General features: G+C 49.0%; 1 protein-coding gene across 4 annotated transcripts in view; it reads left to right on the plus strand.

The window, feature by feature from the left end:
- The window catches only part of EFR3B (EFR3 homolog B), a 31,980-nt gene that overhangs the window by 12,720 nt on the left and 3,914 nt on the right, over positions 1 to 15,346 (plus strand). For 3 of the 4 annotated variants that reach the window (XM_076070085.1, XM_076070084.1, XM_076070087.1), the window contains 12 exons: positions 521 to 598; positions 1,297 to 1,348; positions 3,812 to 3,984; positions 4,750 to 4,825; positions 5,579 to 5,740; positions 6,289 to 6,420; positions 6,852 to 6,919; positions 8,199 to 8,326; positions 12,993 to 13,084; positions 13,620 to 13,668; positions 14,403 to 14,509; positions 14,921 to 14,970. In XM_076070085.1, coding sequence (XP_075926200.1) covers positions 521 to 598; positions 1,297 to 1,348; positions 3,812 to 3,984; positions 4,750 to 4,825; positions 5,579 to 5,740; positions 6,289 to 6,420; positions 6,852 to 6,919; positions 8,199 to 8,326; positions 12,993 to 13,084; positions 13,620 to 13,668; positions 14,403 to 14,509; positions 14,921 to 14,970 — 1,167 coding nt within the window. The remainder of the gene's footprint in view (positions 1 to 520; positions 599 to 1,296; positions 1,349 to 3,811; positions 3,985 to 4,749; positions 4,826 to 5,578; positions 5,741 to 6,288; positions 6,421 to 6,851; positions 6,920 to 8,198; positions 8,327 to 12,992; positions 13,085 to 13,619; positions 13,669 to 14,402; positions 14,510 to 14,920; positions 14,971 to 15,346) is intronic. The other variant, XM_076070086.1, reaches the window with a different exon arrangement.

The following is a 15,346-nucleotide window of genomic DNA, read 5'->3' on the forward strand; positions in this document are numbered from 1 at the left end:
TAGACCTCGGGCTGCCAGGTTCGTAGTGCAGCACGCTAACCGCTACACTACCGCTTCCCACACCATTCACAAAGACAAAGAACCCCCGTATTGCCTTAACAGACTGTAGGGGCAAGTGCTGTTAGCAAGCACCTATGAAGGCCGAAACGGTACACGAGGGGGTGGGTTGCCAGCACCACGCCCGACCGCTTTTGTCTCCCCAGTGGCGATGTTTACACACCGCACCAGATACTCATTTGAGGCTCGCATAATAGCACACACATTGACATGTGCACCTGTGTACACAGGTTTTGACGCACACTTCCACGAACACACACACTCACTCTTATACACACTCAAATCATTGGGTTGTACGTGCATACACACACACGCACATATTTACCAAACTCCACTGCTTTCACACTCAGGAAAAAGGGGGACAATACAAAATAGTGCGCCACATTAACGCACACGATTGCACAAAAGAACAACTAAGACAAAGCCGACGTGGAGTTTGATGCGTGTGTGTGCGTGCCGTTAGGCCAGACTCTGCGGTTCCTTTCATGGAAACTCTTTCCCCTCCCTCGCCTCCCTGGGGCCCGTCCCTGTGCTTGGAGAGGTAGCTTCCCACCAAGTGCCACCCCTGCCTTTCCCTACCCACTATCCCTTTCACTTACTCATGCCATCCCTTTCCCTTCTCATAATCTCCCCCTTACTAACTGCCGCCCCTATTAATGATTTCCCTTTCCACAATCCCCCTCGATAGCGACTGCACCTTCCCTTACTATCCCATAATCCCCCTTTCTGACTACGAACCCATTCCCTTCCCACAATCCCCATGAACCCCCTAAGCATACTGTGTGTGATGTGCCCTGCGCCCTTGCTTGGTGTGGCTAACACAAGCGGTGCACACTGAGTCACCCCTTTGATGTTTCTTGGCATGATTTTTTTCATGTAAGATCATGCCTCTGGAGATCTTTTCGGTCCATTCAAACAGAGCGGCATGCATGTTTATATAATGCTTCAACAGGATCGCGCGAACGATTGTATTCGTGTGCACGTACATGTGTGCAGTGTGAGTGTGTATAACAGTGTGGCCTGTTAATGGAATTGTGTATGTGCGAAACAGTGCACAGGAGTGGTTCACGCAGTGCACGACAAATTTGGCGACATGAGTTCAGTTCCCAGCTAACATGAGTGACATGTGGTGTCTAAACCAGTAAATCATTGCACGCCTACGAACACCACTGTATGCAGCAGTCTTGAATAGATTAAATGACCCAGAGAGGGGGGGGGGGTCTTTATGTGCGGTTGCAGTGAGGAGGCCATGTATCTGATCCAGACGATGCTGCTGCGTTCTGTGCTGCAGGTGAGACCTGTGTGGCGTTTGCACCGTAACCTGTACACATTTGTCCATGCTTCTGGGTGTTTGTACAAGTTCACACTGGTACAGTGAGGGAAAAAAAAGTATTTGATCCCCTGCTGATTTTTTGTACGTTTGCCCACCCGACAAAGAAATGATCAGTCTATAATTTTAATGGTAGGTTTATTTGAACAGTGAGAGACAGAATAACAACAACAAAATCCAGAAAAAACGCATGTAAAAAATGGTATAAATTGATTTGCATTTTAATGAGGGAAATAAGTATTTGACCCCCTCTTATTCAGAGAGATTTCTGCCTCCCAGGTGTCTTTTATACAGGTAACGAGCTGAGATTAGGAGCACACTCTTAAAGGGAGTGCTCCTAATCTCAGCTTGTTACCTGTATAAAAGACACCTGTCCACAGAAGCAATCAATCAATCAGATTCCAAACTCTCCACCATGGCCAAGACCAAAGAGCTCTCCAAGGATGTTAGGGACAAGATTGTAGACCTACACTAGACTGGAATGGGCTACAAGACCATTGACAAGCAGCTTGGTGAGAAGGTGACAACAGTTGGTGCGATTATTCGCAAATGGAAGAAACACAAAAGAACTGTCAAATCTCCCTCGGCCTGGAGCTCCATGCAAGATCTCACCTCGTGGAGTTGCAATGATCATGAGAACGGTGAGGAATCAGCCCAGAACTACACGGGAGGATCTTGTCAATGATCTCAAGGCAGCTGGGACCATAGTCACTAAGAAAACAATTGGTAACACACTACGCCGTGAAGGACTGAAATCCTGCAGCGCCCGCAAGGTCCCCCTGCTCAAGAAAGCACATATACATGCCCGTCTGAAGTTTGCCAATGAACATCTGAATGATTCAGAGGACAACTGGGTGAAAGTGTTGTGGTCAGATGAGACCAAAATAGACCTCTTTGGCATCAACTCAACTCGCCGTGTTTGGAGGAGGAATGCTGCCTATGACCCCAAGAACACCATCCCCACCGTCAAACATGGAGGTGGAAACATTATGCTTTGGGGGTGTTTTTCTGCTAAGGGGACAGGACAACTTCACCGCATCATAGGGACGATGGACGGGGCCATGTACCATCAAATCTTGGGTGAGAACCTCCTTCCCTCAGCCAGGGCATTGAAAATGGGTCGTGGATGGGTATTCCAGCATGACAATGACCCAAAACACACGGCCAAGGCAACAAAGGAGTGGCTCAAGAAGAAGCACATTAACGTCCTGGAGTGGCCTAGCCAGTCTCCAGACCTTAATCCCATAGAAAATCTGTGGAGGGAGCTGAAAGTTCGGTTTGCCAAACGTCAGCCTCGAAACCTTAATGACTTGGAGAAGATCTGCAAAGAGGAGTGGGACAAAATCCCTCCTGAGATATGTGCAAACCTGGTGGCCAACTACAAGAAACGTCTGACCTCTGTGATTGCCAACAAGGTTTTTGCCACCAAGGACTAAGTCATGTTTTGCAGAGGGGTCAAATACTTATTTCCCTCATTAAAATGCAAATCAATTCATAACATTTTTGACATGCGTTTTTTTGGATTTTGTTGTTGTTATTCTGTCTCTCACTGTTCAAATAAACCTACCATTATATTACAGACTGATCATTTCTTTGTCAGTGGGCAAACGTACAAAATCAGCAGGGGATCAAATACTTTTTTCCCTCACTGTATACGTGCACACCTGTGTGTGTACACATGCCTTTACACATGCCAGTATATAGTATTCACGTATATATATACAGCCCTTTCACGTATATGTCAGTCCACTGCTGGACGAGCGCCTTCCCCTGCTCTGTGCGGTTTGGCGAAGGCAACGTAGATGGGGAGAGTGTTTAAACATGGGGAGCGGTGGTACAGCATTTAGCGCGTTGCGCTATTAACATGGCGGCTTGAGTTCGATTCCCGCTCACGGCCAACACCAGAGACGATTATCTGAACCAATCCTAGGACTCCCTTAGGTCGACTCGGCCTCAAATTAGTACCTCGTCCAGTCTGTAAACATTGCCACTGGGGATACAAAAGCGGTCGGGCATGGAGCTGGCCGCCCACCCCCTCGTGTGCTTTGCCGGCCTTCAGAGATGCTCGCTAATAGCACTTGCCCCAACAATCTTTCAGGATACACGGGGGATCTTGCCTTTGTGTGCATGCATCACATGGCTGTTCAAGCCATGAACCTGGAAACTCAGACGATTAACATTGGTGATATCCGAACCAGTCCTGGGTCTCCCCCGAGTTGACTCAGAATTATACGAGTACCTGGCATGGTGTATAAACTTTCGCACTGTGGTGGAGATTAAGGCCGGGGCCTGGCATGGTCCTAGCCCGCACAATCCCTTCGTGCGTCCTGCCGGCCTCAATAGGCGCTCGCTCACAACACTTGCCCCATCAGTCCGATGAAGGCCACACGAGGGACGCTGGTGTTTGTGTGCGCTGCGCGCCAGGTGACGTGCGGTTACCACGTGTCCAACATGACGAGCGGGCTGCCATCTTCCTTCCTCGAGCCGCTGCTCTCCCTCTCTCTGCTGGAGCACCCCGACCTGAGGGTCATCGTCATGGAGATCCTGCAGAGCCTGGTTGATCGTCATGGCAACCGACAAAAGTTTGCGAGCGTCAGGTGGGTAGGCGAGCAAAACAAGAAGGCATAATCAGCACATGCGTACGCCCCTTTTGTCAGTCCACCGCTGGGTAAAGGGCCTCTGTATGTGTTGTGGATCACGGAAGTTATTTGACCTTTAGAGTAATCTTCATTCACACTGGAAGTATGTTTACATGTTGACCCTCTTTCGCACCGTACGTAGTCAACCATGCTAATCGGGAGGTGCGGAGTACCTCAAAGCACACAAGCGCAAAGCACAATTACCAAGTTACCAAATATACATCGTGTCGTACTGTGAAAATTGTTCTCACAGCAAACTCGTTGGCTACACGTTGACATGACCCAGCAGTCGCACGTTTGACGCTTGTTGTAGATGGAGTGCAGTTTGAGCCCAGCATCCGTCCTGGTTAATACTGCCAGTGTATTAACCATAAAACACACATGGTCTGCTTCACAGTGGACGTTAAAGATCCCATGCGATTATTTGGAAAAGAGTAGGCCAGTCTGTGCCTGTGTCATGTTCCAAATGTGCCAAATTTCATCAACTACTCGTGAATAACGCCTCCACTCGGTACACACATCGCAATATCACCCCCTCCTGGCAGACTAATGCCCCAATTGCTGGCCAGTTGTGCATTCACCTGACACCTCACAGCGTCAGCTGTCGCTGGGAGTCCCCCTGCTGCAGTTCGCCTCGAGAACTAGTGCATAGGAGGCACGGTATAAATACCAAGTGACGATGACGATGATGATGATGAATCGCACTCCTTGCTGCCACCGCAGTATCTGGCCCGACATCGCGGTGTTGAATCTCAAGATGGAGAAGTGTTCCCGCCAGGACGTGCTCTTCATGAAGAAGGTGAGGTCGGTGCGGCGGCGGTTTGGCTCTGGCGGGCTTGGTGGTGCGCCCGCTCAGGGGCAACAGCTGGCTTGAGACCACGCGGACGCGAGGTGGCAAGTAGGTTGCAGTACGGCAAGGAGTCCTACTTCGTCAAGTTTTAGAGTACCGGTACCTAGGAGGCCGGCGCAGCGGCCACCGCGCACGCAGCAATGAATCGACTCTTCGATTCAAATCCATTGTAACGCTCACATTAATTGCATGGTTACGCTCACATCTTGCAACATGCCTTGTGTCGATGGGTTCCTATAAACCCTGCGGCTTCTAGGAATTCTGCATTCACCCCAATGGCCAAATATAATGACATTTTGAATCAAACTGTGACGCTGAATCGTGACGTTTCGCTTAGGATGAGCATCGGTTCAATCCTCGCAGCGTATTGACTGACGTCACGTGCATCGCATACAACATTAGCCCCGTCCCTAACTCTGCTTGGCCATCCTGTATATTTCTAATGTCTCGTAAGGCCAGCGTATCACGATTTTGTCACAGCTCGGCATGGTAAATAGCCAGTGGAAAACCACCCGTACCGTGAGGGCCCCACTCGCATGTGCCAGTGGAAAAGGGAGCGAGGAGAAGAGTGATGGTTCTGCGCCGTGCCAGTCCGTGCTCGTACGTCACTGCCCTGTGTGCCGCTTTGTGTCGTCGTTGTCCCCGTTTGTCCCACTTTGTGCCGCGATTGCGCCACGCCCCCCCTGCCGTGCCGCACTGCAGCACAGCCAGCAGCTGTACCGGTACCTTTACCTCGCGAGCCAGCGGGAGGACAACTCGGAGAGGAACTTCCGTGCGCTCTTCGGGACGCTGGCCGTGCTGAGCGTGGAGCTGGCCGGCGAGGAGGTGGTGGTCGACCTCGTCCGCTTGGCCCTCGCCATGCAGGTGTGGCGGTCGGCTTTGTTCCCTTGGCCCTCGCCATGCAGGTGTGGCTGTGGGCCCGTTCCCTTGGCCCTCGCCTGTGCTTTGTTGCGTTGATCAGACAGTTGGACCCTAACTAAGCAGCTCGGAATTCACCGGTTGGCATTTGAAGACAGGTGTCTGAAACGGATGCGAGGAATATTGTGGCAGGACCGGATAAGCAATGCAGAAGTCAGAAAGCGAACATGCCGGCTAAGTGTTGTGTATATGATTAGGAAAAAAACGGCTGTGCTGGGTGGGACGTGTGTGCATGATGAGTGAGGGCCAATTGCAGAGACCCGCATTGGAATGGTCACCATGACTGCAGTGACCAAGGGAAAGACCTAAGAACCAGATGATGGGGTCCTGTCAGGGCAGATCTGGGAAGGGCGGGTGTCTACTGTATATTAGCTGAGGGATCAGGCGGAGGGTTGATAGCTTTGGCGAGGTGGGATCAGCAGATTTGGCCATGCTGATCTGTTTCCCCGTGCCTCCGTGGGTTTGTCTCCCGCGGTCCCCGTGCGAGGGAGCAGGAGGCAGCTCTGCAGGGCGAGGACGGGGCGCCCGTAGCCACGCGTTGCTCCGCGATGGCGCTCGCAGTCGCCTACTGCAGCCTCCTGAGCCAGCTCACCGCCGTGCCTGCCTTCTGCCAGCACGTTACGCAGGTGCACATGCACATACACGAAGAGCCTGCTTGTTGTTGTTGTTTTAGCTCGCTGGAGGGGCACACGAACACACCGAAAGACAAAAGGTCCTCCGTGTTATTGTTTTAGCTCACCGGTAGGTGCGCACACACATGAAGATCCTCCTTATTGTTTTAGCTCACTGGTAGGAGCACACCCACACAACAAAATACAAAGTACCTCCTTGTTATTGTTTTATCTCACAAGTAGGTGGACACGCATACACTGAAAAACAAAGATCCTCCGAGTTATTGTTTTAGCTCACCCGTAGGTGCACACACACACTCACAAAGATCCTCCGTGTTATTGTTTTAGCTCACCGATAAGTCGAAAGACTGTTGTGAGATTAACCAATTAGATATGAATACAACGCCAATTTCGCAATTGTTAAACGGGGTGTGTGTCGTTCACAGGTGGTTGACAGTCGGAGCAAGAGGGCCCCGTACCTGCTTCCTGCGCACGTGTTCACTGAGAATCCCAAGTGAGATGGGGGCTAGACGGATGTCTTTATGCATTTATGCAGTGGGCAGCACTCTGATGTGCAGAGTGTGCATCTGCAGATGTATTAGGCACATCACATGTGTAAGGACAGTACGGGGTTATGTAGGGACAGTACGGCTCCCCGTGGCCATGGTTACTAATTAACATAACGGGAACAGACAGGGTCACGTTAGGGTAATGTGGGACCTAAGTGGCCGGTAATGATGATTGATGCGACAAGCTTTGACATGGTCACGTGAGGGAAAGCACGGAACCGAACCGTCGTGAATTGTAATAAGGGCAGACACAGACAGGGCCAGGCGCGTTGAGAGGGTTCGGGAATAGGGGCGTGGCCGGGTCGTGAGGGGGATAAAAGCCGGCGTGAACCGGGGCTCTGGGCTGCTGCTGTGGGGGAACTGCTGTCGCCGTCGTCACCTTGGAGCGGGTCGTCTTCATTATCCTGGAGTGGGCACCTTGTAGTCTTGGAAGGCTAGAGTTACGTTGTCTCAGAATAGAGTTATCTGAGAAACTCGTTAAGTCATCAGTGAGTCGGCGGACTGTATTCATAATAAATATACGTAAAACTGATCAAGACGGTGTCTCTGAGAGCTACATTACACATGCATACAGATTCCGGAATTCAATACACATTGGAAAATAAGACGCATCCATAACTTTTTGGAGGCATTTTTTAAAGGAAAAAATTTAGTTTTTTGTTATCTTAAGTCAGTCAATTATGAAGGCCCTGCATTAAAATGGGCAGAGAGATGTCTTCTGGAAGATTATTCAGAATGTCCTGGTGGTGTCTTCTGCCCTTTGAGTGGTCATGTATTGCTACGCAGGACCGTCTTACAGAAGGGGACTCGGAATAACTAAATGAAAAACACATCTTCCAGAAGAAACAGATATGAGACACCATCCCACAACTTTTTGGTGTGATATACACGGGAAAAAGTACATTTTTTAATCCGCAGACTGCGGTACATGCAGTATTAGTATCATGAACAAATAACTACCGTGCATGAACGCCACACACGTAGACAGAACGGAGCAGCGCACGCCATGCAGAGCGCAGGCTCATGTCCATTGTCCTTTCTGATGACAGCCTGATCAGAACTTATCAATACGATTATTATTATTTAAGCAATCGATTCGTCGACCGATTATTGGTTCACTTGCTTGTCCAATCAGATGACGTGAAATAACAAAAATGTTCATAATTGCGGATTTTTAAGAACACATTTTTTTTTTAGTTTTCCCGATTTTATGTTTTTCTGCAGCTTGCCACGGACGTTGGACCGGTTGGATCCTGAGCTGTTGCTGCTGTCGGCGAAGATCGGAGAGGCTCTGGGCGGGAGCGGCTATAGCGTGGAGCGACTGACGGTGCCTTACGTGCCGCAGCTGACCGGTTAGACGCGCACGGCTACGATGTTAAGACAAAAGTCTCCCGAGTAGCCTTCTGAAAAGCAGTTTGGGGAAAGTGCTGTTAGCGAGTGCCTGTCAATGCTGGCGAAGTGCATGAGGAAGCAGTGTGGCCGGCACCACGCCCGGCCGCCCCAGGTACTAATTTAAGGCTGAGTCAACATGTGGGAGCCCCGTGACCGATTCAGATAACCTCCACTGATGTTGCCCATGGACGAGAATCGAACCAAGGTGGCCAGACTTATAGCCAAGTGTGTTAGCCATTATGCCATCATGTCCTGCCCGCATACACATGTACATATGTAAATGCACACATATGCATGCTCATGCACACATATGCTGATTTTTTCATGCACAAAAGTCTCCCGAGTAGCCTTCTGAAAAGCAGTTTGGGGAAAGTGCTGTTAGCGAGTGCCTGTCAATGCTGGCGAAGTGCATGAGGAAGCAGTGTGGCCGGCACCACGCCCGGCCGCCCCAGGTACTAATTTAAGGCTGAGTCAACATGTGGGAGCCCCGTGACCGATTCAGATAACCTCCACTGATGTTGCCCATGGACGAGAATCGAACCAAGGTGGCCAGACTTATAGCCAAGTGTGTTAGCCATTATGCCATCATGTCCTGCCCGCATACACATGTACATATGTAAATGCACACATATGCATGCTCATGCACACATATGCTGATTTTTTCATGCACATTTAGTTACATATATTAACATATACGTATGCACATATCAGTGACGTGCGGTGAGGTCAATGGCTGGGGAGGCACTGGCTAGTAGTGTCAGAGCCAGATTCACACACTGAGGGGGGCGTGGCCTCACGGAGGGGGGTGTGGCCTCATTGAGGGGGCGTGTCCTCACTGTGGGGGGCATGTTAGACACGTCCCCCTCAGTGAGGCAGATGTGATGGCTGCCTCCCCTGGTGCTTTTTCATTGCAGTTTCATGACGAGACCAGCGAGCCTAAATATCTTTATACACACACGTGAAATAAGTTACCTGGAGTATGGAAGGCGAGGAAATGAAATGAAGGGGTCTACAAACATTACATTGGTGACATACTGAGATAGTAACAGGCACGCGCTTATTGCCCGTGCTCCATCCAGTTACTGAGGGGTTGCGCAATCAGAGGGGAGGCTGAGCTCGTCGCTGCCTCACCTCTCGTCTCTTCCTGTATTTGTAGCGGAGCTCCGCAAATTTGGCGTTTTTGACTATAAACATGATTGGAATTATACAGAAGTGACATTTATAACACAGATCGGTGGAAAGATCTTAATATTTATTTTATTTGATTATTATTTTTTCATTATTCGTAACAGCTATTTTTATTGGAGTTGACAGGTGAGGCTCTGCCTCCCCTGCCTCCCCTGACCGCACGTCCCTGACACATATGCATGCACATATATACAGCCATATAAAACATACGGTTGGAAATATACAAAACACTAATTTCAAAATGTAACCATGCATCCTCCCTTTGTTCTGCATGAAGTCTACATAAACATCTAACCATTTCTCCAACCCTGAATCTCATCCAATACAGCTGTCAGCCTGAAGAGTCCATGGGTCAGAACAGAAATTAGTACCAATTTAAAGTAGTAAAGCATTACGAGTTCCGATCTATTTATACGGCTAATACAAGTTAAATATTGGATAACCCACTAATTTAAAGTGGTTATAACATAATTCACTGTTATCGGCCACACCAATATGATTGGAATAAATAAAATTAACTATTTATGAAACTAAACAATTTTCATTTTACCATGAAAGGTCCACTGAGCTATATAGCTCTTTTTCAGAAGCGACCTGGTCACAATATGATAGCTCAACAAAATTGCTTATAATGTGGAAATGTGTATCAGCCAAACACTCTAAATTATCTAAACGCACGTTTCTAAGTGTGGAGGAAAACACCGCAGGACCCAGATAAAAATTCACGTGACCACGGGGAGAACATGCAAACTCCAAATATGCAACAGGCTTCAGGGTCGCTATTGAATCCATGACCTCCTGTATGCCAGGAGAGGTAGTTAACATCTCGCCACCGTGGCGCTATAAAGTTATGCTACCTCAGGTGGTATTGACAAGTGAAATATCTGCTCTGGGCTCATTGACTAAAACCTGGAGACACGTTTAAAAAAACACTTGACGCTTTCTCTCCCGTTCATCCCACGCTCGCCGTGTCTTCCTGCTCCGACCGCGATCTTCGCCTTCGGCCGTTTGGCACGTGCGTTTACTCACCATCTGGCTGAGAGCCATGGAGCATCCTCAGACGAGCAGGGGGTCACCCTTAGGTATAACGTGTCGCACGTGCAGCTGTGGTGCGGCACTTGGCACGCAGCGGCTTCTTGCTCAGCCCCATCCTGTGAGCTCGAATCCACATTGTAAAGCTAAAAGGTGAAAGTGCAGGCCTGTAATTACTTGCTCGCTTCACCGCTGACGACAGCAGAGCCTCCACTAGAGGGAGCTGTATAGAGCCCCTTTTAGAGCGCATTTTGGACTTCACTTCCTCGCGTAACCTGCCAATTGACGAACTGTGGTGTATCCATCTGTGCTGCTCGATGGACAGAGGTGGGGGTGGGGGGGGGATTTGAGAAGTTCAACTGCTACAGTGGGAAATCGGATTGACCTGGTGACCTCTGGATTGCGAGCCCTGTGTGCAGCATCCCTCCACATTGTAGATTTCATTACGTACATATTAACGTTGTGATTGGAATTTTTGATTATTTAGGCATTATTAAAGTAAATTATTTTGCTCACAACATATGTGTGGAATTGTGTGCGTAACAATGTTACTATTTCTTCTTTTCTGAATTTTTTTGTAATATTAGGTTTAAGCTAATAATACGAATGAGGCAGATATATAAATGAGATCGTACAAATGAGACAACAAAAATACAATTGATTCTTGATTCGAAATGTGGCTATGAATCGTGGCTGTGAATCCTGACAATTCGTATACTCACTTGGGGGGGGGGGGGGTGGAGAATCTTCGTATCTTGAGCCATGATCCTAATTCAGTCCAGATTAATATGGAGAAAGTAAGATGGTTTCATTTCACTTCACTGAAATATGGGCCTGAGTAAGAAGCCACGTTCTGCCTCATTTGATCACATCGCCAATGTAGTGAAATATTGTTAAAACGGTCGTTTCAGCTCTATGGCTCTGAACAGTTTTGTGGTTTATCAAAAGGTTACGTACTGTTAGCCAAGAATATGTTATATCATCAGTAGCCCACGACCCTCAGGGCTTCAGTTTTTAACGTTTGCATTTACCCTTTTTCCACTGACACATCCGAGCTGACCCAGCCTGGGGTACTCATGGTGCAAGTGGTTTTTCATGAGCTATTTGCTGTGCCAAGCCAGAACCAAACCCTACTATGCTGACCTCGCATGAGATTTAAAATTGGCTTGGGGCCAAGCAGGACCAGGGGCAAGGCTGATGACACATTCATTGCACGTGATGTTACTTCAACTCAAACACACCGTCATTGTGGTCCCCTAGGTGCATCTCGACTTGTTCATTGCGCGTAAAGGCAGTGGTGCGATGACATTACGGCTTGGATTCTGCAGTTAAAATTATTTGGTGCCTCCTGTGCTGTCTCTGGTTGGCTCAGCACGGCCCTTGTATAGCTCTGTTGTACAGTGGAAAATAGATAATAGTGGGTCTTCAAACAACCGTCACTGAGCCTGAACGACCACAGGGTTTAGACAATGTCACGTTCGGAGTTTGAAATTTCTCTGCTCCTCTGATGCAAATTGGAGGTAGAATTTAGCGCTTTCACATTTCGCTTAGCAGAAAATAATGCAGTAAACCTGTAGTTGTCATTCTTAGCTAATCGAATGTGCTGATACAGACCTGCAACCACTGCATAAAAAATATAAGTACAGTGCTTTTGATTCGTTTAGTGATCCAGATTTACATAAATGTGATTGGCCATTGTGGGAAATCCCCTCCAGTAGTGTGCAGTAAATGTCCCGCGTGAGTGCTTGATGGCCAATCGCAGTGCAGCGTAGTGAGCGACTGTGTACCTGTTTGTAGAGCTCAGTGACATCATCTGAATGCCACTTGTCATATCAATGTCATAACCAATTGCTGTATATTCCATGTGTCCTGCTATTGAAGTAATTTTGAGAAGGGGTGAATATGGATTTCTGGAACTCTAGTCAACAAGAGCCTCATATCTTGTTGTTAAACATCTTGTTGTTGAAGATGACACACAAACCTGTTTCAATATATGTTGCTTCAATGAGCCTCTCTCACCCCACGCTAGACGGCAACCCCATCATGCTCCGTAGAGAGTTGGCTCGCCAAGTGACAGTCGTCCTCTTTGTTTAGAAATCCTGCCCCATACACAACCATTGGTGACCAGGCTGAGACCATCAAGCACTCCGGAACCTGGCTTATGCATGGATGGCTGCAGCCTGGATTTGAAACTACGGTGTCAGCAGTGTTGGCTCAGGGCCTTTGGCATGGCCATTATAAGTCTCCAGCGAGATAAATATACAAGCTGTGGACCTGAACCCATGGTCTCTACTGTGTCGGCTCGGTGATCTGACACGGCCATTATGAGTCGCTCTGTGCCACCCGTGGATGACAGTTGTCCTTTTACCCTGAGCCGATTTGTCGCACCACCCCTCCCCTCTCCAGATGAGGACCGTTTGTCCAAGCGTAAAAGCACAGTGGACACCATCTCCATCCAGGTGGAGGAGGAGGCAAAGGGGAGCCCCAACCACGGGCAGGTAAAGCTACCCGGATGAGATAGACAAACTGGACAGACATGGACAGATAATGCGGCTGATAGGTCGATGGAAAGATAGACCAACAGATGTATGCAAGTTCAATTCTTTCTGACTGTACATAGCCAACCGTGATAATTATCAGAGGTGCGGGGGAAAGATGGATAGGCAGATGAACGAACAGATAATAATACAGATAGATGGATGCAGGGGTGGAGCCAGGATTTCAGGCCGGGGTGACATTCAACAAATTTTAATTTCAAGAATGATTAGAGAGTCAGGCTGTTGAACTAGACGCCATCGGTTGGCGACACACTCTGACAGTGCAGTTGCACGGAGTCCGCCAGACCGAGTGTTGTACACTTATACGCAGAATGTCACCCCTGTCACCCCCCCCCTGGCTCCGCCCCTGGATGGATGGATAGATATTTAACTGAAAGATGGCCAGATATATATATGGATAATTATTGTTTGTCGTTTTTTTTTTTTTATGTGCAAAGTTTTGTTCAATCAGTTCACTGCCTTTCTTCCGTTGCAGAAAACCCCGGCGGAGGAGATCACCTTTGAGAGCCTCAAGAAGGCGATCGGTGAGCAGCTCACACGCGGCGACATTGCCCATTGAAACCAGTCGCTACACAAACAAGGAAGAAATAAATCATTCGTATCAGAGGCAGATCTAGAAACTTTCCAGGTTGGTGGTGGGGGGGGGGAGCAGTCCTGAAATCTCAAGCGTTTTTAACGACACATTAATAAAAACAAAAACTCCACACACAATCGATGATTTTCTCTGGTGAATATCAATGCAATGTATGTTTTTTCTGGTCGCAGCGGCTTTTGGCTAACCATTGAACAAAGACGGTCACCGCGTTGCATGCTAGTTGCAGCTGAATTTTTCATTGAGATGTACTTGTGTGTACTTCCGTGTGTGTACTCGTGTATGCGGGATGAGTGTCGGCGTGTTTGTGTGCGCATGTGTGAATATATGGGTGTATTCGCGTCTGTGCGTGCGTGTGTGCACGAGTGCACGTGAATGTGTGTGTCAAAGTGGGGAGCAGTGGCGCAGTTGTTTAACGCATTGCACTACGTACCCGGTGACCCGAATTGGTTAACATCAATGGCAAGTACTATTTGAACCGGTTCTGGGGCCTTCCACAGGTCGACTCACCCTTAAATGAGTACCTGGGGTGACAGAGGTGGCTGGGCTTTGTACAGGCTACGGTGCACTCCTTTGCTCGCCATGCAGGTTCTAATAGGTGCTCGCTAACAGCACGTCGTCCCAACAGTCTGTGACGTCTGCACGGGGATCGTTGTGTGCGCGTAGTGGATAGCGCGAGCCGTGATGAGCTGGAGAGGGAGCGGCGGCGCCAGGTGATGGAGCGCTTCCAGAAAGCGCCGTTTGAGGAGATCGCAGCGCAGTGCGAAGCCAGGGTGAGGCGCGCTCACGTAGACGCTCACCTGAACCCCTGCGTGCTCACACGCTGCCCTACAGTGCTCACCCGTACACCTGCACGCGTATGTGTTCACCTACACGCTCAGCTGTGCACCTAGAAGCTTGCATGCTCACCTATAGCGCTTACCTACGCGATCATCTACACGCTCATGTACTTACATGCTCACCTGCACACCTACATGCTCACCTGCACACCTCCATATTCACCTGCACACCCAGTCACCTGCAAACTCACCTGCACACTCAAAGCACCTGTACACTTACCTGCACACTCACTCACCTGCACACTCACTCAGACACCTATAACTTTGCACCATCACCTGAGCTCCATTCACTTGACGTGGATTGTTTGTGTCCCCGTCTCCCCCCCCACACCCCCTGCACCCCAGGCCAATCTCCTCCAAAACAAACTGAACCAGATCTTCGAAATGACCATACGGTAAGACCAACACGCACAGTGATGAAGGGGCTTCACGAAATGTTGGCACGCATCTGTGATACCTGTCTTTCCTAAAACCACAACAATCAAACTATGCTATGAATAAAGTTTTGCTGCCTGGCGTGCAATTGCGCAGCGGTGACGTCACGGTCACCGTTCCGTGATGATGTCACCCGCATCCCACAGCCGTTGAGCCAGGTTCGTGTGTCACGCATTCATCCTGGGCTTTCCCAGGACGTCCGCTGTCTGGGAGCAGATGTCCTGGGAAATGTTCGTGAATGGGAATCGGGCTCGATTTTCCGTCGTGGGCCAACACCAGCGATGAATATCTGAACTGATCCTGGGCCTCCCCTAGGTCGACTCAGCCTTGTGTAAA

Source organism: Petromyzon marinus, chromosome 27 (assembly GCF_048934315.1).
Source record: "Petromyzon marinus isolate PM22_M1 ecotype Great Lakes invasive population chromosome 27, UKy_Petmar_22M1.pri1.0, whole genome shotgun sequence".
Taxonomy (NCBI): Eukaryota; Metazoa; Chordata; class Hyperoartia; order Petromyzontiformes; family Petromyzontidae; genus Petromyzon; species Petromyzon marinus.